This window comes from Zosterops lateralis (assembly GCF_965231275.1).
Source record: "Zosterops lateralis genome assembly, chromosome: 35".
Lineage (NCBI taxonomy): Eukaryota > Metazoa > Chordata > Aves > Passeriformes > Zosteropidae > Zosterops > Zosterops lateralis.
This window is the reverse complement of record NC_139795.1, coordinates 1417334-1438000: the sequence shown is the minus strand read 5'-3', so window position 1 is coordinate 1438000 and position 20667 is coordinate 1417334. Positions and strand designations below refer to the sequence as shown.

Sequence of the window (20667 nt, the reverse complement as noted above, 5' to 3'; positions counted from 1 at the left end):
AAATCCTGCAAAATTACCCCAAAATTCAGCTTTAAATCCTACAGAATGACCCCAAAATTCAGCCTGAAATCCTGCCTGAAATCCTGCAAAATTACCCCAAAGCCCAGCCTGAAATCCAGTGGAATTTTCCCCAAATAAATTCAACCCCAAACCCTGCAGAATGACCCCGAAATTCTGTCCCAAACTTGGCCTCAAAATCCTGCTAAATTACCCCAAAATTCAACTCCAAATCCAGCTCAAAATCCTCCAAAATTACCCCAAAATTCAGCCCCAAATCCAGCCCCAAATCCTGCAGAATGACCCCAAAAATTCAGCCCCAAATCCTGCAGAATGACCCTGGAATTCAACCCCAAATCCAGCTCAAAAGCCCACAAAATTACCCCAAAATTCAACCCCAAATCCAGCCCCAAATCTTGCAGAATGACCCCAAAACCCAGCCTGAAATCCATGGAATTTCCCTCAAATAAATCCTGTCCTGAATCCTGCAGAATGACCCTGAAATCCAGTCTGAAATTCAGCCTCAAATCCTGCAGAATGACCCCAAAATCCATCCCAAAATCCTGCAAAATGACCCCAAAATTCAGCCTCAAATCCTGCAGAATGACCCTGAAAGCCAGCCTGAAATCCAGCAGAATTTCCCCCAAATAAATTGAACCCCAAATCCTGGAGAACGACCCTGAAACCCAGCCCAAAATCCCACAGAATGACCCCAAAATTCAGCCTAAAATCCTGCAAAATGACCCTGAAATTCAGTGGATTTTCCCCTAATAAATTCAGCCCCAACTCCTGCAGAATGACCCCGAAACCCAGCTCCCAACCCGGCCACAAATCTTCCAAATTGACCCCAAAATTCAGCCCCAAATGCAGCCCAAAATCCTGCAAAATTTCCCCAAAATTCAGCCCCAAATCCAGCGGAATTGCCCCGAAATCCAGCTCCAAATCCAGCCCAAAATCCCGCAAAATGACCCCAAAAATTCAGCCTCAAATCCTGCAGAATGACCCCAAAACCCAGCCTGAAATCCTGCAAAATGTCCCCAAATGTCCCCAAGCCCCAAAATGCCCCAAAAAGTCTCCAAATCTTCAAAGGTTCCCAAATGTTGCCAAATCCTCAAAATGTCCTCAAATCCTCAAATGTCCCCAAGCCCCAAAATGTCCCCAAATCTCCCCAATGTCCTGAAATGTCCCCAAGCCCCAAAGTGGCCCCAAATTCCCCAAAATCCCAAAATGTCCCCAAATCCTCCAAGGTCTCCAAATGTCCCCAAAATCCGAAATTGTCCCCAAATGTCCCTAAATGCTTAAAATGTCCCCAAATCCTCCAAGGTTCCCAAATGTCCCCAAATCCTCAAAATGTCCCCAAATCCTCAAAGGTTCCCAAATGCCCCCAAGCCCCAAAATGTCCTCAAATCTTCAAATGTCCCCAAATCCTTGAAGGTTCCCAAATGTCACCAAATCCCAAAACATCCCAAAATCCCCAAATCCTCCAAGGTCTCCAAATGTCCCCAAAATCCCAAAATGTCCTTAATGTCCTCAAATATCCCCCAAATCCTCAAATGTCCCCAAGCACCAAAATGTCCCCAAATGTCCCCAAATCCTCAAAATGTCCCCAAATCCTCAAAGGTTCGAGGGGCCGCTCTACCCCCTCATCTCTATGGTTGGTCCTCCAGCACTTTATTTTTATTAATATTTTTCCCTTTTTTTCCAATTTTCCCCCTTTAACACCAAAATTCCACTTCCCACCACAATTTTTCGTCCTTCAAAACATTCCAGGCGTTTGTCTCGTCCTCATCTTCACTTTTAATCATGATTTGCCATCATTAGTATTAAAAAAAACCTCTCCACTCTCATCATGCAAAATTCCCCGAAAATTCCTCAATTTCATTCTGCAAAATTCCCCAAAAATTCCCCTGGAATTCTCTAATTTTTCCCCTCTCTGGTCGTGCTCTAAACCCCTAAATCTTTGATTTTAATCAAGGTTTGGTCCTAAAAATGAGGAATTAATTTAGGAATGCCTCACATTTGTGAGGGGTAAAAAAAAAAAATGAGGAAAATTCAGATTTTTAAGGGGGAATTTTTAGGAAATTCTCTCCCTACTCATAATGAGCGATGAGCAGCATCATTCCCACCCCAGCCAGCAAAGCCAAGAGCTGCAGAACAGCCTGACCAGGACCAGAATTTTTTAGGATTTCGGGAAGGACAGACACGGTGCCCAAATAGATGAAACCTCCGGCGGTGAAGGGAAGGATCCCCGAAACGGCGCCGGCGCCGGAACCTTCGGCCAACAAAGAGCAGGCGGCGCCGGCCACGGCGGCCACGGCGGTCAGGAGCTGCAGCAGCATGGCCTGAAAGAGAGTGGGAGTGACTGGGAGGGACTGGGATAAACTGGGATGAACTGGGAGCACTGGGAGAAGGCGCAGCCTCAACCCAGAGTCTTGCGCCATCACAAAATGGCGGCACCGGAAGTGACCATAGAGGCGGCGGCCGCTGGGGGCGCTCTGGCCTCACAACTCTATGGTTGGTCCTCCAGAATTTCCCATTTTTTAAATTATTTTGATTTTTTTTTTCTCTCCCCATGAATTCCATGCACTGGGAGGGACTGGGAGGGACTGGGAGGGATTGGGAGGGACTGGGATAAACTGGGAGGGACTGGGAGTGAGATAATGGAGGTAAAGAGGGAACTGGGATAAACTGGGAGGGACTGGAAGTGAGATAATGAGGATAAAGAGGGGACTGGGAGGGACTGGGGTGGACTGGGAGGAACTGGGAGGAACTGGGAGGGATTGGGAGGGATTGGGATGGACTGGGAGGGGATTGGGAGAGATTGGGATGGATTCAGAGGGACTGGGAGGGACTGGGAAAAGGTGAGGCGTCAGCCCAGAGTCTTGTGCCATCACAAAATGGCGGCACCGGAAGTGACCATAGAGGCGGTGGCCACTTGGGGGCGCTCTGGCCTCACAACTCTATGGTTGGTCCTCCAGAATTTCCTATTTTTCAATTATTTTGATTTATTTTTCTCTCCCTCGTCCTAAATGCCAGAATTCAATGCACTGGGAGGGACTGGGAGGAACTGGGATGGATTGGGAGGAACTGGGAGGGACTGGGATGGATTGGGAAGGATTGGGATGGACTGGGATGGACTGAGAGTGAAATAATGGAGGTAAAGAGGGAACTGGGATAAACTGGGACAGACTGGAAGTGAGATAATAAGGATAAAGAGAGGACTGGGAGGGACTGGGATGGACTGGGAGGGATTGGGAGGGACTGGGAGGGGATTGGGAGAGATTGGGATGGATTCGGAGGGACTGGGATGAACTGGGAGGGACTGGGAAAAGGTGAGGCCTCACCCCAGTGTCCTGTGCCATCACAAAATGGTGGCACCGGAAGTGACCATAGAGGCGGCGGCCGCTGGGGGCGTTCTGGCCTCACAGCTCTATGGTTGGTCCTCCAGAATTTCCCATTTTTTAAATTATTTTGATTTTTTTTTTCCTCTCCCCCGTCCTAAATGCCGGAATTCCATGCACTGGGAGGGACTGGGAGGGACTGGGAGGAACTGGGATGGATTGGGATGGACTGGGATGGACTGGGAGGAACTGGGAGGGATTGGGAGGGATTGGGATGGACTGGGAGGGGATTGGGAGAGATTGGGATGGATTCAGAGGGACTGGGAGGGACTGGGAAAAGGTGAGGCGTCAGCCCAGAGTCTTGTGCCATCACAAAATGGCGGCACCGGAAGTGACCATAGAGGCGGCGGCCGCTTGGGGACAATCTGGCCTCCACAACTCTATGGTTGGTCCCCCAAAACTCCCAATTTTTTAATTGTTTTGATGGTTTTTCCACCCCGAATGCTGGAATTCCATGCACTGGGAGGGACTGGGAGTGGGATAATGGGGGTAAAGAGGGGACTGGGAGGGACTGGGAGTGATGTAATGAGGGTAAAGAGGGAACTGAGAGGGACTGGGAGGCACTGGGACTGAGATAATGGAGGTAAAGAGGGAACTGGGACAGACTGGGAGGAACTGGAAGGGATTCGGATGGATTGGGATGAACTGGGATGGATTGGGATGGATTGAATGGACTGGGAGGGACTGGGAGGGATTGGGAATGAGACAATCGGGGTAAGGAGGGGACTGGGACAGACTGGGAGTGAGGTAATGAGGATAAAGAGGGAACTGGGAGGGACTGGGAGTGATGTAACGAGAGTAAAGAGGGGACTGGGAGGAACTGGGATGGACTGGGACTGAGATAATGGGGGTAAAGAGGGAACTGGGAAAGACTGGGACAAACTGGGATGAACTGGGAGCACTGGGAGAAGGCGCAGCCTCAACCCAGAGTCTTGTGCCATCACAAAATGGCGGCACCGGAAGTGACCATAGAGGCGGCGGCCGCTGGGGGCGTTCTGGCCTCACAACTCTATGGTTGGTCCTCCAGAATTTCCAATTTTTTAAATTATTTCGATTTTTTTTTCTCTCCCCCGTCCTAAATGCCGGAATTCCATGCACTGGGAGGGACTGGGAGGAACTGGGATAGATTGGGATGGATTGGGAGGAACTGGGAGGGATTGGGAGGGATTGGGAAGGACTGGGAGGGATTGGGATGGACTGGGATGGACTGAGAGTGAAGTAATGGAGGTAAAGAGGGAACTGGGATAAACTGGGAGGGACTGGAAGTGAGATAATGAGGATAAAGAGGGGACTGGGAGGGACTGGGATGGACTGGGAGGGACTGGGATTAACTGGGAGCACTGGGAAGGGGCGCCCTCCCAAAATGGCGGCACCGGAAGTGACCATAGAGGCGGCGGCCGCTTGGGGGCGCTCTGGCCTCACAACTCTATGGTCGCTCCTCCACCACTCCCGTTTTTTTCCCAATTTTTCCCTTTTTATCCCCTCGCTCGAATTCCACGAGCGGTTCTGTCACCTGTCCCTTGGAGCATCCGGCGCGCAGCAGCAGGGCCATGTCCCCCAGCTCGTGGGGCAGCTCGTGCAGCAGCACCGACAGCGCCGTCAGCGCCCCCCGGGCGGGGCCGCCCCAAAACGCCGCCCCCAGCGCCAGCCCGTCCGTGAAATTGTGGGCGGCGTCGGCGGCCAGGTTCAGGTAGCCCGAGACGGCCATGGCTGGGTAAAAAAACATCAAAAATCAGTTCAAAATTAGCCTGAAATTATGGCAAAAATTAGCCCAAAATCACCAAACCTCCAGATGTCCCCAAATTCCCCAAATGTCAAAAATGTCCCCAGATCTCCAAATGTCCCCAAAGTCCCAAAATGTCTCCAAATGTCCCAAAAGTCCCCAAATCCCCTAAATGTCCAAAATGTCCCCAAATCCCTCAAAATGTCCCCAAATGTCCCCAATGCCCCCAATCCCCCAAAGTCCCCAATATCCCCAATGTCCCCAACCCCTCGAATGTCCTCAAAGCCTCCGAATGTCCAAAATGTCCCCAAATCCTCCTAAAGTCCTAAATGTCCCCAAAATGTCCCCAAATGTCCCAAATCCTCCAAATGTCCCAAATGTCCCCAAAACTCCCCAAATGTTTTCAGTGTCCCCAAAGTCCCCAATGTCCCTAAATGTCCCCAAATCCCCCAAATGTCCAAAATGTCCCCAATGTCCCCAAACCCCTCAATGTCCTCAAATGTCCCCAAAGTCCCCAATGTCCCTAAATGTCCCCAAATCCCCCAAATGTCCAAAATGTCCCCAATGTCCCCAAACCCCTCAATGTCCTCAAATGTCCCCAAAGTCCCCAAATGTCAAAAATGTCCCCAAAGTCCCCAAATCCCCCAATGTCCTCAGTGTCCCCAATACCCCCAAATGTCCCCAAATTCTCCAAAATGTCCCAAAATCTCCTGAATGTCCCCAAATCCCCTAAATATCCAAAATGTCCCCAAATCCCAAAAATGCCCAAATGTCCCTAATGTCCCCAATCCTCCAATGTCCTCAAATGTCCCCAAAATGTCCCCAAATGTCCCCAAAATGTCCCCAAAAATGTCCCAAAAGTCCCCAAAGTCCCAAACGTCCCCAAATGTCCTGAAAGTCCCCAAATCCCCTCAATGTCCCCAAAATCCCCAAATCCTCCAAATGTCCCCAATGTCCCCAAATGTTTTCAGTGTCCCCAAATGTCCCCAATGTCCCCAAAATGTCCCCAAAGTCCCAAATGTCCCCAAATCCCCCCAATGTCCCTGAAGTGTCCCCAATGTCCCAAAAATGTCCCCAAATGTCCCCAGTGTCCCCTGACCTGCCCTGTCCCCGTTGTGGCTCTTCCTGCGCTGGCCCTTGGTGGCCTTGGTGGCTTTTGTCCCCTTTGTCCCCCGGGTGTCGCCGTCGGCCTCGTCCTCGCTGGAGCTGTGCTTGGCTTTGGGGCCTGGCAGTGAAAAAAAAATCAAAATGTGACCAAAAACCAGCAAAATTTATCATAAAATTCACCCAAAATCCACCCAAAATCCCCACAAAATTCATCCCAAAATTCACACAAAATGCACCCAAAAAACCCACAAAATTCATCCCAAAATTCAAACCAAAAATCCCAAAATGCGCCCAAAATTCATCCCAAAATTCAAACAAAAAAACCCCACAAAATTAATCCCAAAATTCATCTCAAATTTCACCCAAAAAACCCCAAAAATCATCCGAAAATTCACACAAAATCCACCCAAAAAACCCACAAAATTCATCCCAAAATTCAAACCAAAAATCCCAAAATGCGCCCAAAATTCATCCCAAAATCCACCCAAAAACCCCACAAAATTCACCCAAAATTCACCCAAAAACCCCACAAAATTCACCCAAAAATCATCCCAAAATTCACACAAAATCCACCCAAAAACCAAAAAAATTCACCCCAAAATCCACCCAAAAAAACATAAAATTCATCCTAAAATTCACCCAAAACCCCCACAAAATTCATCCCAAAATTCAAACAAAAAATCCGAAAATGCACCTAAAATTCATCCCAAAATTCACACAAAATGTACCCAAAAAGTACCAAAATTTATCATAAAATTGGTGTAAAATTATAGAATTCAGATAAAATAATGAAATTCGCACAAAAAACCCAAAATGCACCCAAAAAACCCCAAAATTCATCCCAAAATTGACACAAAAAGCAACGAAATGTACCCAAAAAAACCCCCCACAAAATTCATCCCAAAATTCATCTCAAAATTCACCCCAAAACATCCCAAATTCACACAAAATACACCCAAAAACCCCACAAAATTCATCCCAAAATTCATCCCAAAATGTACCCAAAAACCAGCAAAATTTGTCATAAAATTGGTGGAAAACTGTAGAATTTACATAAAATTATAAAATTTACATAAAATCGTGAAATTTGCACAAAAAAACCCACAAAATATGCCCAAAAATTATCCCAAAATTCACACAAAATCCACTCAAAAACCCACAAAATTCATCCCAAAATTCACACAAAATGTACCCAAAACCCCCAAAATTTATCATAAAATTGATGGAAAATTATAGAATTCACATAAAATCATAAAATTTGCACAAAAACCCCCACAAAATACACACAAAAATCATCCCAAAATTCAAACAAAAAAATCCCAAAATGCGCCCAAAATTCATCCCAAAATTCAAACAAAATCCACCCAAAATTCACCCCCCAAATCCCCCCAAATCTTCCCCAAAATCCCAAAATCTTCCCCATTTTACCCCCCAAAATCCCCATTTTTCCCCAAAAACCCCCATTTTTTGCCCAAAAATCCCCTTTTTCCCCCAAAAATTCTCTTTTTTCCCCCCAAAACCCCCAAATTTTGCCAAAAATCCCCTTTTTTTTTCCCCAAAAAACCCTTTTTTTTCCCCAAAAATCCCCTTTTCCCCCAAAAAAATCCCCAGATTTTGCCCAAAAATCCCCATTATTTTTCCCCAAAAATCCCGATTATTTTTTGCAAAAAAAAAATCCCATTTTTTGCCCAAAAATCCCCGTTTTTTCTCTGCAAAAATCCCCATTTTTTTCCCAAAAATAATCTCATTTTTTTCCCAAAAATCCCCATTTTTCCCAAAAACCCTTTTTTTTCCAAAAAAATCCAATTTTTTCCCCCAAAAATCCCCATTATTTTTTGCCAAAATCCCCAATTTTTTCCCCAATCCCCCATTTTCCCCCAAAAAAGCCCCATTGTTTTTTTGCCCCAAAATCCACATTTTTCCCCCCAAAATCCTCAATTTTTCCCCAAAAAATCCCATTTTTTTCCAAAAATCCCCATTTTTTTCCCAATAATCCCCATTTTTTCCCCAAAATCCCCCCAAAATCCTTATTTTTTTCCCAAAATTTCCATTTTTTTGCCCAAAATCCCTATTTTTCCCCCCAAAATCACAGGTTTTTTTACCAAAAATCTTAATTTTTTTCCCAAACTCCCCATTTTCCCCCCCAAATCCTCACCGTGGCTGTGTCCGTGTCCCCCGCAGTGTCTGACCCCGAGTTCCACCCCCAGAAATGTCACAATTCCTGCCAAAACCCAGAGCCCCACGGCCAGGGCTGGACCTGCAGGGGAAAAATGGGTCAAAAAAGGGAAAAAACGGGAAAAAATGATAAAAAATGGTTAAAAATGGGTCCAGAATGGTCAAAAATGGTAAAAAAATGGTAAAAAACTGGTAAAATATGGGAAAAAATGGGTCAAAAATGAGAAAAAATGGGTCAAAAATGGGCAAAAACACCCCCTGGCTCTGCAAGGGAAAAATGGGTCAAAAAAGGGAAAAAACGGGAAAAATGGTGAAAAATAGTAAAAAAATGGGGAAAAAAAATGGGACAAAAATGGTAAAAAATGGGGAAAAATTGGTTAAAAAGTGGGCAAAAATGGGTCAAAAATGGGCAAAAACACCTCCTGGACCTGCAAGGGAAAAATGGGTCAAAAAAGTGAAAAAATGGGAAAAAATTATTAAAAATGGTTAAAAAATGGGCTCAGAAGGGTAAAAAATGGGAAAAAAATGGGCAAAAATAGGTCAAAAATGGGTAAAAATGGAACCAAAATGGCAAAAAACGGGCTCAGAATGGGGAAAAATGTGTTAAAAATGGCACCAGAAGGGTCAAAAATGTTAAAAAATGGGGCAAAAATGGGAAAAAATGGGGCAAAAAATGGCCAAAAATGCCACCAAATGGCCCCAAAATGGCCCCAAAATGTCACTAAGTGACCCCAAAATGTCCCCAGAGTGTCTCCAACCCTCCCAGTGTCCCCAAAATGTTCCCAAAATGTCCCCAAAGTGTCCCCAAGGTCTCACCGTGGGAGTGGCCGTGACCATCGTGGGCACCTGTGGGGAAAAAAAGTCACAAAGTGTCCCAAAATTGTCCCCAAGGTGTCTCCAGTGTCCCCAAAGTGTCCCCAGTGTCCCCAAACCCCTTAAAACCACCCCAAATCCACTAAAAATGTCCCCAAACCCACAAAAATCACCCCAAAAATGCCCCAAATGATCCCAAAATGACCCCAAAATGTCCCCAATGCTCCCAAATTGTCCCCAAAGTGTCCCCAAGGTGTCCCAGTGTCCCCAAAGCCCCTAAAAATGCCCCCAAATCCTCTAAAACCACCCCAAAAATGGCCCAAATGATCCCAAAATGTCCCCAAATTGTCCCCAATCCCCCCAAAGTGTCCCCAACTTGTCCCAGTGTCCCCAAAGTGTCCCCAAGTGTCCCCAAGGTCTCACCGTGGGAGTGGCCGTGACCCTCGTGAGGAGCTGTGGGGACAAAAAGGTCACAAAGTGTCCCAAAATTGCCCCAAAATTGTCCCCAAGGTGTCCCCAGTGTCCCCAAACCCCCTAAAACCACCCCAAACCCTCTAAAAATGTCTCAAACCCACAAAAATCACCCCAAAAATGCCCCAAACGCTCCCAAAATGACCCCAAAATGTCCCCAAAGTGTCCCCAAGGTGTCCCAGTGTCCCCAAAGCCCCTAAAACTGCCCCAAATCCTCTAAAACCACCCCAAAAATGCCCCAAATGATTCCAAAATGACCCAAAAAATGTCCCCAAACCCCCCAAAGTGTCCCCAACTTGTCCCAGTGTCCTCAAAGTGTCCCCAAAGTGTCCCCAAGGTCTCACCGTGGGAGTGGCCGTGACCATCGTGAGGAGCTGTGGGGGACAAAAAGGTCACAAAGTGTCCCAAAATTGTCCCAAAATTGTCCCCAAGGTGTCCCAGTGTCCCCAAACCCCCTAAAACCACCCCAAACCCTCTAAAAATGTCCCAAAACGCACGAAAATCACCCCAAAAATGCCCCAAATGATCCCAAAATGACCCCAAAATGTCACAAATGCCCCCAAATTGTCCCCAAAGTGTCCCCAAGGTGTCCCAGTGTCCCTAAAGCCCCTAAAAATGCCCCCAAATCCTCTAAAACCACCCCAAAAATGCCCCAAATGATCCCAAAATGACCCAAAAAATGTCCCCAAACCCCCCAAAGTGTCCCCAACTTGTCCCAGTGTCCCCAAACCCCTTAAAACCACCCCAAATCCACTAAAAATGTCCCCAAACCCCCAAAAATCACCCCAAAAATGCCCCAAATGCTCCCAAAATGACCCCAAAATGTCCCCAATGCTCCCAAATTGTCCCCAAAGTGTCCCCAAGGTGTCCCAGTGTCCCCAAAGCCCCTAAAAATGCCCCCAAATCCTCTAAAACCACCCCAAAAATGCCCCAAATGATCCCAAAATGTCCCAAAATTGTCCCCAAAATGTCCCCAAAGTGTCCCCAAGGTCTCACCGTGGGAGTGGCCGTGACCCTCGTGAGGAGCTGTGGGGACAAAAAGGTCACAAAGTGTCCCAAAATTGCCCCAAAATTGTCCCCAAGGTGTCCCCAGTGTCCCCAAACCCCCTAAAACCACCCCAAACCCTCTAAAAATGTCCCAAACCCCCAAAAGTCACCCCAAAAATGCCCCAAATGATCCCAAAATGACCCCAAAGTGTCCCCAAGGTGTCCCCAAGGTGTCCCAGGGTCCCCAAAGCCCCTAAAAATGCCCCCAAATCCTCTAAAACAACCCCAAAAATGCCCCAAATGCTCCCAAAATGACCAGAAAATGTCCCAAAACCCCCCCAAAGTGTCCCCAACTTGTCCCAGTGTCCCCAAAGTGTCCCCAAAGTGTCCCCAAGGTCTCACCGTGGGAGTGGCCGTGGCCCATGTGGTGCTCATGGGGGGCTGTGGGGACAAAACACCTCAAAAACTGCCCCAAAATGTCCCAAATTGTCCCAAATCCCCCCAAAATGTCCCCAAAGTGTCCCCAAAGTGTCCCCAAAGTGTCCCCAACTATCCCCAAGGTGTCCCAGTGTCCCCAAAGTGTCTCTAAACCTCCTAAAACTGCCTCAAAACACCTCAAATCTGCCCCAAACTCTCCCAAAAATGCCCCAAAATGTCCCAAAACTGTCCCCAAGGTGTCCCAGTGTCCCTAAAGCCCCTAAAAATGCCCCCAAAATCTCCTAAAACCACCCCAAAACCGTCCCAAATCCTCTAAAAGTGCCCCAAACCCACAAAAACCACCCCAAAACTGCCCCAAATTATCCCAAAATGTCCCCAAAGTGTCCCCAATCCCCCCAAAGTGTCCCCAACTTGTCCCAGTGTCCCCAAAATGTCCCCAAAGTGTCCCCAAGGTCTCACCGTGGGAGTGGCCGTGGCCCATGTGGTGCTCGTGGGGGGCTGTGGGGACAAAACACCTCAAAAACTGCCCCAAAATGTCCCCACAATGTCTCAAAATGTCCCCAAATTATCCCAAAATGTCCCCAAAATGTCCCCAAGGTCTCACCGTGGGAGTGGCCGTGGCCATCGTGGTGCTCGTGGGGAGCTGTGGGGACAAAAAAAAGTCACAAAAGTGTCCCCAAATCCCCTAAAACTGCCCCAAACAGCCCCAAAATTGTCCCCAAATTGTCCCAAAACTGTCCCAAAGTGTCCCCAAGGTGTCCCAATGTCCCCAAAGTGTCCCCAAGCCCCTTAAAACCACCCCAAAACCTCCGAAAACAGCCCCAAAAATGCCACGAACTCCCTCAAAGTTGCCCTAAAACCGCCCCAAATTTCCTCAAAACTGCCCCAAAATTGTCCCCAAACTGTCCCCAAGGTGTCCTAGTGTCCCCAAAAGTGTCCCCAAGCCCCCGAAAACAGCCCCAGACCTCCAAAAACAGCCCAGAAAATGGCGCGAACTCCCCCAAAACCGCCCCAAAACAGCTCAAAATTGTCCCAAAATTGTCCCAAACTGCCCCAAAATTGTCCCCAAGTGTCCCCAAGGTGTCCCAGTGTCCCCAAGGCCCCCTAAAACCGCCCCAAACCACCCCCAAATTGTTCCACACTGCCCCAAAACTGCTCCAAATTGTCTCAAAGTGTCTCCAAGGTGTTCCAGTGTCCCCAACCCTCCTAAAACTGCCCCAGATCCCCAAAATCATCAGAGAATTGCCCAAAAATCACCCCAAAACCGCCCTGAACTCTCCCAAAATTGCCCCAAAACACCTCAAAACTGTCCCAAAATTGTCCCCAAGGTGTCCCAGTGTCCCCAAACCCCCTAAAGCCTCCGCAGACCTCCCTAAATCATCCCAACCCCCCCAAAAACTACCCCAGAACTGCCCTGAACTCTCCCAAAACCACCCCAAAACTCCTCAAAATTGCGCCAAAACTGCCCCAAACTCCCCCAAAACTGCCCCAAACTCTCCCAAACTTGTCCCCAAGTGTCCCCAAGGTGTCCCCGTGGTGTCACTGACCCAGGGCGTGTGGGATGAGGTGCAGGAAGGCGTCCCCCAGCAGCCCCCCGGCAGCGAAGCTCAGCAGGAGCCGCAGCAGCCCCCGACGCCGAGGGGACCCCGAGTCGGCCGGGACCAGGAACAGCACCAGGTGTGGGGCCAGGGACACCCCCAGGGCTGCCCCCATCGTCTGGGGACAGATTTGGGGTCAGAAATGGGGATTTGGGGAAAATTGGGGGGTCTTAGGAGGGGTTTGGGGGAAAAAACGGGGAGTTCGGGGGTGAAAAAATGAGATTTTGGGAGGGAAAAATGGGGATTTGAGGGGGTAAAATGGGGATTTGGGGGGTAAAAATGGGGTTTGGGGGTCCCAGAGGGGATTTGGGGAGTCCCAGAGGGGATTTTGGGGTCCCAGGAGGGTTTGGAGGGTCTCAAAAGGGATTTTGGGGATCCCAAAGGGGATTTAGGGGGTCTCAAAAGGGATTTGGGGGAGTCTCAAAGGGGTTTGGGGGGGCTATGAGGGGTCCCAAAGGGCATTTGTGGGGTCACAAAGGAGATTTTGGGGGTCCCAAAGGAGATTTAGGGGGTCCCAAAGGGGATTTGGGGGTCTCAAAGGGGATTTTGGGGGTCCCAGAAGGGATTTGGGGGGACCCCGAGTCAGCCAGGGGCAGGAACAGCACCAGGTGTGGGGCCAGGGACACCCCCAGGGCTGCCCCCATCGTCTGGGGCAAAAAAATGGGATTTAGGGAAAATTGGAGGGTCTTAGGAGGGGTTTGGGGCAAAAAAACAACAGGTTTGGGGGAAAAAACGGGGAGTTTGGGGGGGAAAAAATGAGGATTTGGGAGGGAAAAATGGGGATTTGAGGGGGGAAAATGGGGTTTTGGGGGGTAAAATGGGGGTTTGGGGTCAGAAATGGAGGTTTGGGGGCACAAAAAGGGGATTTGGGGGGTCCCAAAGGAGTTTTGGGGGTTGCCAGAAGGGTTTGGGGTGAAAAATGGGGATTTAGGGGAAAAAACGGGGAGTTTGGGGGTGAAAAAATGAGGATTTGGGAGGGAAAAAAGGAGATTTGGGGGGTTAAAATGGGGATTTGGGGTGAAAATCTGGGATTTAAGGAAAATTCAGGGGAAAAATGAGGGGTTTGGGGGGAAAAACGGAGTTTGGGGGTGAAAAAATGAGGATTTGGGGGTGAAAAAATGAGGACTTAGGAAGGAAAATGGGGATTTAGGAGGGAAAAATGGGGATTTGGAGGGAAATGGGAATTTGGGAGGGAAAAATGGGGATTTGGAGGGAAAAATGGGGATTTAGGAGGGAAAATGGGGATTTTGGGGTAGTTTGGGGTATTTTTGTGGGAAAATTTTAGGGCATTTTGGGTGTTTTTAGAATTATTTTTAAGGTAATTTTGGGGTATTTTTGAGGGTGATTTTAAGGTATTTTTGGGTGTTTTTAGGGCATTTTTAGAATTTATTATTCAAGTATTTTGGGGATTTTTGGGGGGGTGATTTAAGGGTATTTTGGGGTATTTTTGAGATGAGATTTTACCATATTTTGGGGCTTTTTTGGGGGTGATTTTAGGGTATTTTAGGACATTTTTGGGGTGATTTTAAGTGGTTTTTGGAGCATTTTTGGAGCAGAATTTTACCATATTTTGGGGCATTTTGGGGAGTGATTTTAAGCTATTTTAGGATATTTTTAGGGTAAGATTTTAGGGTATTTTGGGGCATTTTTCAGGTGAAAATTTACCATATTTTGGGGCACTTTTCAGGTGAAAATTTAGCATATTTTGGGGCACTTTTTGAGGTGATTTTTGGGCATTTTGGGGCATTTTTCAGGATGATTCTAGGGTATTTTTGGGGGGGATTTCAGGGCATTTTTCAGGGTGATTTTAGGCTATTTTTGGGGGGGATTTCAGGCTATTTTGGAGCATTTTCAGGCCGTTTTGGGGTGTCTCACCTGCAGCCACACCTGGGCGGTGTCGGGGCGGGTTTTGGGGTGTCCATGGAGGTTTTGGGGGGTCCCTGAGGCTGGAGGGGGGTCCTGGTGTCCCTCCCCCAGCCCCAGCAGCACCAGGGTCAGGATGAGGAGGGGGAGCCCCATGGGGGGCAAATCTGGGGGGGGTCCTGGAAGGGAAAATTAGGATTTAAAACCTCTTTCAGTGTTTTCCGAAAATTTCCGGAAAAAAAAACAACTCAGGAATCAAAAAATCCCCCCAAAATCCCCTCAGGATTCCCCAAAATCCCCTCAGAGTCCCCCCAAAAAACCCTCAGGAACCTCAAAATCCCCCCAAGAACACCAAAATCCCCCCAAATCTCCTCAGGAACCCCCCAAAAAACCCTCAGGAACCCCCAAACCCCCTCAAGATTCAACAAAACCCCTCAGGATTCAACAAATCCCTGAAAGATCCTCAAAAAAAAAACCCTCAGGAACCCCAAAAAACCCTCAGAGTCCCCCAAAACCCCTCAGGAACCCCCCAAATACCCACAAGATCCTTCAAAATCCTCTCAGGATCCCCCAAAATCCCCTCAGAGTCCCCCAAAATTCCCTCAGGACCCCTCAAATCGCCTCAGGGTCACCCCAAAACCCCTCAGGAATCCCCCAAAATCCCTCCAAATCCTCTCAGAGCCTCCCCAAAACCCCCTCAGGATCCCCCAAAACCCTTCAGGATCCCCCAAAACCCCTCAGGACCCCCCAAATCTCCTCAAAAAAAACCCCCAAAACCCCTCAGGATCCCCCAAAATCCCTCAGGATCCCCTAAAACCCTTCAGGATCCCACTCAAAGCCCCCTCAGGACCCCCAAATTCCCTCAGGATCCCCCTCAAAGCCCCCTCAGGACCCCCAAATCCCCACAGGATTTCCCCAAAACCTCTCAGGATTCACAAATCCCCATAGAGCCCCCTCAGGACCCCCCAAATCCCCTCAGAATCCCCCAAAACCCCTCAGGACCCCCAAATCCCCTCAGGATCCCCCCAAAACCCTTCAGGACCCCCAAATCCCCTCAAAGTGCCCCCAAACCCCTCAGGACCCCCAAATCCCCTCAGAGCCCCCTCAGGACCCCCCAAATCTCCTCAAAATTACCCCAAAAACCCTCAAGACTCCAAAACTCCCTCAAAGTCACCCAAATCTCCTCAAAACCCCCCCAAACCCCTCAGGATCCCCCAAAACCCATCAGGATCTCCCAAAAACCCTCAGGACGCCCCAAAACCCCTCAGGACCCCCAAAATCCCTCAGAATTCCCCAACCACCCTCAGAGCACCCTCAGGACCCCCAAATGTCCTCAAAAAAACCAAAAAACAAACAAAAAAAACCCCTCAGGACTCCAAAACTCCCTCAAAGTTCCCCAAAATCTCCTCAAAAACCCCCAAAACCCCTCAGGATCCCCCAAATCCCCTCAGAGTCCGCCCAAATACCTCAGGTTTTCCTAAAACCCTTCAGGATTCCCCTCAGGACTCCCAAATCCCCTCAGAATCCCCCCAAAACCCCTCAGGATCCCCCAAATCCCCTCAGAGTCCGCCCAAATACCTCAGGTTTTCCTAAAACCCTTCAGGATTCCCCTCAGGACTCCCAAATCCCCTCAGAATCCCCCCAAACCCCTCAGGATCCCCCAACCCCCTCAGAGCCCTTTCAGGACTCCCTAAATCTCCTCAGGATTTCCCCAAACCCCCTCAAGATCCCCCTAAACTCCTCAGATATCCCTAATCCCCTCAGGATCCCCCGAGCCCCCTCAGAACCCCCAAAATCCCTCTCAAGAAGCCCCTCAGAACCCCCCCACCTCGTCTCCCCAACACTCCTCCCAAATCCTTTCTCTGACCCTTCCCAGACCCTCACCCACCTCCAGGACCCCCCAAAAACCCCCGAAATCGCCCCAAAATCTGTGTGGGGGTGGGGGGGGCGTCCCCCGCTACCTCCAAAAGCCCGGGAACGTGGCACCGCGAAATCTCGCGAGATTTCCCCCCCGCCGCGGGAAGTGAGGGCGCGGCCGAAGGGCAAAATCCGCCCGGAGTAAAGATGGCGGCGTGGCTTCGATCGAAATCTCGCGAGATTTCCCCCCGCCGCGGGAAGTGAGGGCGCGGCCGAAGGGCAAAACCCGCCCAGGGTAAAGATGGCGGGGCGGCTTCGCCCGAAATCTCGCGAGATTTTCCCCCGCCGCGGGACGTGAGGGCGCGGCCGAAGGGCAAAATCCGCCCGGAGTAAAGATGGCGGCGCGGCTTCGATCGAAATCTCGCGAGATTTGGTGGGGAGGAAAAAAGGGCGGGAAAATCGGGGGCGGGGCCTGAGGGGGGGTTGAGGGGATTTGGGGTCTCCCTAAAAATCTCCCCAAAATACCCATATTTCCCTCAGGACTCCTCCAAATCCACCCCCCCAAACCCCAATTCTCCCTCGGGATCTCCCAAATCTCCTCAGGAGCCCAGGTTTTCCCTCAGGATCCCCCAAAATCCCCTTAGGAGCCAAATTTTCCCTCAGGACTCACCAAAATCCCCCCAAAAAACCCCAATTCTCCCTCAAGACCCTTCAAAATCCCCTCAGGACCCCAAATTTTCCCTCAGGATTCCCCAAAATCCCCCCAAAAACCCCCAATTCTCCCTCAGGGCCCCTCAAAATCCCCTCAGCCCCCCAAAGTTTTTCCTCAGGATGCCCCAAAATCCCCCCAAAAAACCCAATTCTCCCTCAGGATCTCCCAAAATCCCCTCAGAAGCCCAAAATTTTGCCAAGGGACCCCCAAAATCTCCCCAAAATCCCGCCCAAACCCCACCTGGGACCCCCAAAACTCACCTGGGCAACCGTGAGGTGAGTTTGGTGGAATTTTAAGGGAATTTTTGAGGGAATTTGGGGTGGATTTTGAGGGGATTTTGGTGGATTTTTAGGGAATTTTGAGGAGATTTTGGGGTGGATTTTAGGGGGAATTTTTGGGTGGATTTTAAGGAGATTTTGGTGGAATTTTGAGGGGATTTTTGGGTGGATTTTAAGGAGATTTTGGTGGAATTTTAAGGGAATTTTTGAGGGAAATTGGGGAGAAGTTTAGGGGGAATTTTGGGTGGATTTTAAGGGGAGTTGGGTGGAATTTTGAGGGGTTTTTCGTGGAATTCTGAGGGGATTTTGAGAGGATTTGGGGTGGACTTTAAGGGGCTTTTGGTGGAATTTTAAGTGGGTTTTGAGCAGGATTTTGGTGGAATTTTAAGGGAATTTTTGAGGGAATTTGGGATGGATTTTAGGGGGAAATTCCTGTGGATTTTAAGGAGATTTTGAGGGGATTTGGGTAGAATTTTAAGGGAATTTGGGGGGGATTTTGATGAGGATTTTAGGGGGGGTTTTGGGTGGAATTTTGAGTGAATTTTCGTGGAATTCTGAGGGGATTTTGAGAGGATTTGGGGAGGATTTTAAGGGGCTCTTGGTAGAATTTTAAGTGGGTTTTGAGGAGGGTTTTGGTGGAATTTTAAGCGAATTTTTGAGGGAATTTGGGATGGATATTAGGGGAAATTTCAGGTGGATTTGAAGGAATTGTGATGGGATTTTGCTGGAATTTCTGAGGGAATTTGGGGAGGATTTAAGGGGGAAATTTTGGGTGGATTTTAAATGGATTTTGGTGGATTTTTAGGGAATTTTGAGGAGATTTGGGGTGGATTTTAGGGGGAATTTTGGGTGGATTTTAAGGGAACTGTGACGCGAGTTTGGTGGAATTTTAAGGGAATTATTGAGTGAATTTGAGGAGGATTTTAGGGGGGGGTTAGGGTGGATTTTTGAGGGGATTTTGCTGGGATTTTAAGGGAATTTGGAGAGAATTTCACAGAGAACTTTGGTTGGATCCTGAGATGTGGAAAGACAAGTTTGGGGGATCCCAAGTGCGGTTGGAAGGGTCTGGGGGGTGTTTGGGGGGTCCCAGGTGGGGTTTGGGGGGTCCCAGGTGGGATTTGGGGGGGTCCTGGAGGGGTTTGGGGGGTTCTGGGGAGGGTTTGGGGGTCCCATGTGGGACTTAGGGGTCCCAGGTGGAGTTTGGGGGCTCTAAAAGGAGATTTGGGGGGTCCCAGGGAGGATTTGGGGGTCCCAGGAGGGGTTTGGGGGCTCCCAGGTGGAACTTCCAAACCCCACCTGGGACCCCCCAAAACCTCCTCAGGACCCCCCAAACCCCACTTGGGACCCCCCCAAAATTACCCCAGGAGCCCCTAAATCTACTTCAGACCCTTCCAACCCCATCTGGGACCCCAAAAACCCACCTGGGACCCCCCAAAACACGGGAGGGGACACTGTGGGGACACCGGAAGCCCCGCCCCGTCCCCGGCGGTGACGCCCCTCTGGCCCCGCCCATGTGGGCGTGTCCTTCCCCTCAGGGCGGGAAACCCCCTCAGGGCGGCGCCGCCATCTTTGCGGCTCCGGAACTCGGCGCCGTTCGTTTCCTTTTTCTCTCTCTCTCTCCGCGAATCCCGCTCCGGGCTCCTTCTCCTGCCGCCCGTGTCCCCTCCGAGCTCCCACCGACCATGTCCGCCCTCCCGGAGCGGCCCGGGGACTTCCCTGGCGGGGCCCGAGAATATGAAAAAGTCCCGCCCTTGGCGAAGGTGAGGCCACGGTGGGGATGAGGAGGCGGGGGGGGGGGGGGGGGGGGGGGGTTTGGAGGTTCCTATGGGGTTTGGGGGGTCCCAGGTGGAGTTTAAGGGGTCCTGGGTGGGGTTTAAGGGTCCCAGGTAGGGTTTGGAGGGTTCTGTGGGGTTTGGGGGGTCCCAGGTGGAGTTTAAGGGGTCCTGGAAGGGTTTGGGAGCTCCTGAGGGGGATTGGAGGGTTCCGAGATGGGGTTTAAGGAGTCGTAGGTAGAGTTTGGGTGGGGTTTGGAGGGTCCTGGGTGGGGTTTGGGGGGTCCCAGGTGGGGTTTGGAGTGTCTCGCAGGCGTTTGAGGGTCCTAGGTGTGGTTTAGGGGGATCATTTGGGGTTTAGAGGGCCTTGTGGGGGTTTGGGGGCTCCTGGGTGGGGTTTGGGGGAGTTGCAGGTGGAGTTTGAGGGTTCCAGGTGGACTTTGGGGGATTCCGGGTGGGGTTTGGGAGGTTCTGACGTGGCATTTGGAGGGCCCTGGGGGGTTTGGGGGTCCCAGGTGGGGTTTGGGGTCTCAGGTGGAGTTTGAGGGTCCCAGGTGGGGTTTGGGGGTCTCAGGTGGGGATTGGGGGCTCCTGCAGGGGTTTGGTGACAAGGGACACAGCGTGGGGGGGCGGCAGACGGGGCAAGGAGGTGACAAAGGGACCCAGGGGACAGCTGAGCCCTGCAGGGAGGGGACAAAGGGGACCCCGGGGAGGACACAAGTGCCACCTGCCCTGTCCCCTCCCCAGGTGCTGGATGTGCTGATGACCGTGGTGAACGTCATGGACAATCTGTCAGCCATTGTCACCGGGCCACACAGGGACGAGTGTCCCTCATCCCTGCACCGTCACCTGTTGGGATTCACCCAGATCCTGCAGAACACCCTGAGCCTCCACCAGACTGCCACCTCCCTGGGCCAGGCCGTGGCCGCTCTCCAGGCCACCCCGAGTGTCACCTGGGCCCAGGTGACACGTGAGGTCACACCTTGGCTGGAGTCACTCTCGGGGCTCTCGGGGAGCTGGGCCCAGGTGTGCTCTGCGGCCCAGGTGATGTTCACCCCCTTCAGGGACCAGGACGGCCCGGTGGGGACGGCCACAGGGTGGGGACAGGGGTGGAGCGAGGCCCAGGAGCTCGTGGGGCGCTTGGTCTACACCTGTGGGGCAGCCCAGGTGTCCCCCGAGGACCTGGAAAGGTGGTTCCGTGCCAGGGCCACCCGGGAGGGGGCACAGAGGGCGTCCCCTGGTGACATCGAGTTCCTGGTGGCCGCGGTGACCGAGTTCCAGCAGCTGTGGGGGGACAGTCCCCGCCCGGACACGAGTCGCCTGCAGAGGAGACTCGAGGACATCGAGCGGCTCCTCCCTGTGGCCCCAGAGTGGCTGAGTAGTGTCACAGAGCCAAGGGGGACATCCCGAGGCTGCTGGGGGGGACAGTGACGTCACCGCTGTGATGTCATCAGGGTGGTGATGTCACTGGGGAC

The 20667-nt window shown here is 50.5% G+C and overlaps 2 protein-coding genes and 1 long non-coding RNA gene across 13 annotated transcripts; 2 read left to right on the top strand and 1 right to left on the bottom strand.

The window, feature by feature from the left end:
• The first annotated feature begins 1326 nt into the window (after positions 1–1326).
• LOC310921519 lies at positions 1327–2048 on the top strand. Its single transcript, XR_014592152.1, has 2 exons — positions 1327–1367; positions 1432–2048. It is a non-coding gene; the product is annotated as an uncharacterized lncRNA (long non-coding RNA).
• Positions 2049–2087: 39 nt separating this feature from the next.
• Positions 2088–16591, bottom strand: SLC39A7 (solute carrier family 39 member 7; the record flags this gene model as incomplete). 11 transcript variants are annotated; one of them, XM_083881662.1, is made up of 12 exons in its annotated part: positions 16535–16591; positions 14586–14752; positions 12660–12828; positions 11717–11755; positions 11572–11610; positions 11077–11115; positions 10032–10061; positions 9640–9669; positions 8384–8485; positions 6221–6346; positions 4912–5108; positions 2088–2339 (listed from the first exon to the last, which is right to left on the bottom strand). In XM_083881662.1, the coding sequence occupies exons 2-12, from the start codon at positions 14727–14729 to the stop codon at positions 2088–2090; spliced, it is 1167 nt and encodes a 388-aa protein (XP_083737788.1). In that variant the 5' UTR covers positions 14730–14752; positions 16535–16591. The 11 variants fall into 11 exon arrangements, with proteins under 11 accessions (XP_083737788.1, XP_083737785.1, XP_083737789.1 ...); XM_083881659.1 differs by having other exon boundaries at positions 16462–16550; XM_083881663.1 differs by lacking the exon at positions 11077–11115 and adding an exon at positions 10684–10713 and having other exon boundaries at positions 16462–16550.
• A 2373-nt stretch (positions 16592–18964) lies between these two features.
• LOC310921624 (uncharacterized protein) lies at positions 18965–20661 on the top strand. The gene is made up of 2 exons (XM_083881805.1): positions 18965–19180; positions 19940–20661. Exons 1-2 carry the CDS (start codon positions 19103–19105, stop codon positions 20621–20623), a joined length of 762 nt encoding a protein of 253 aa, XP_083737931.1. The 5' UTR covers positions 18965–19102; the 3' UTR covers positions 20624–20661.
• Positions 20662–20667: the final 6 nt, after the last annotated feature.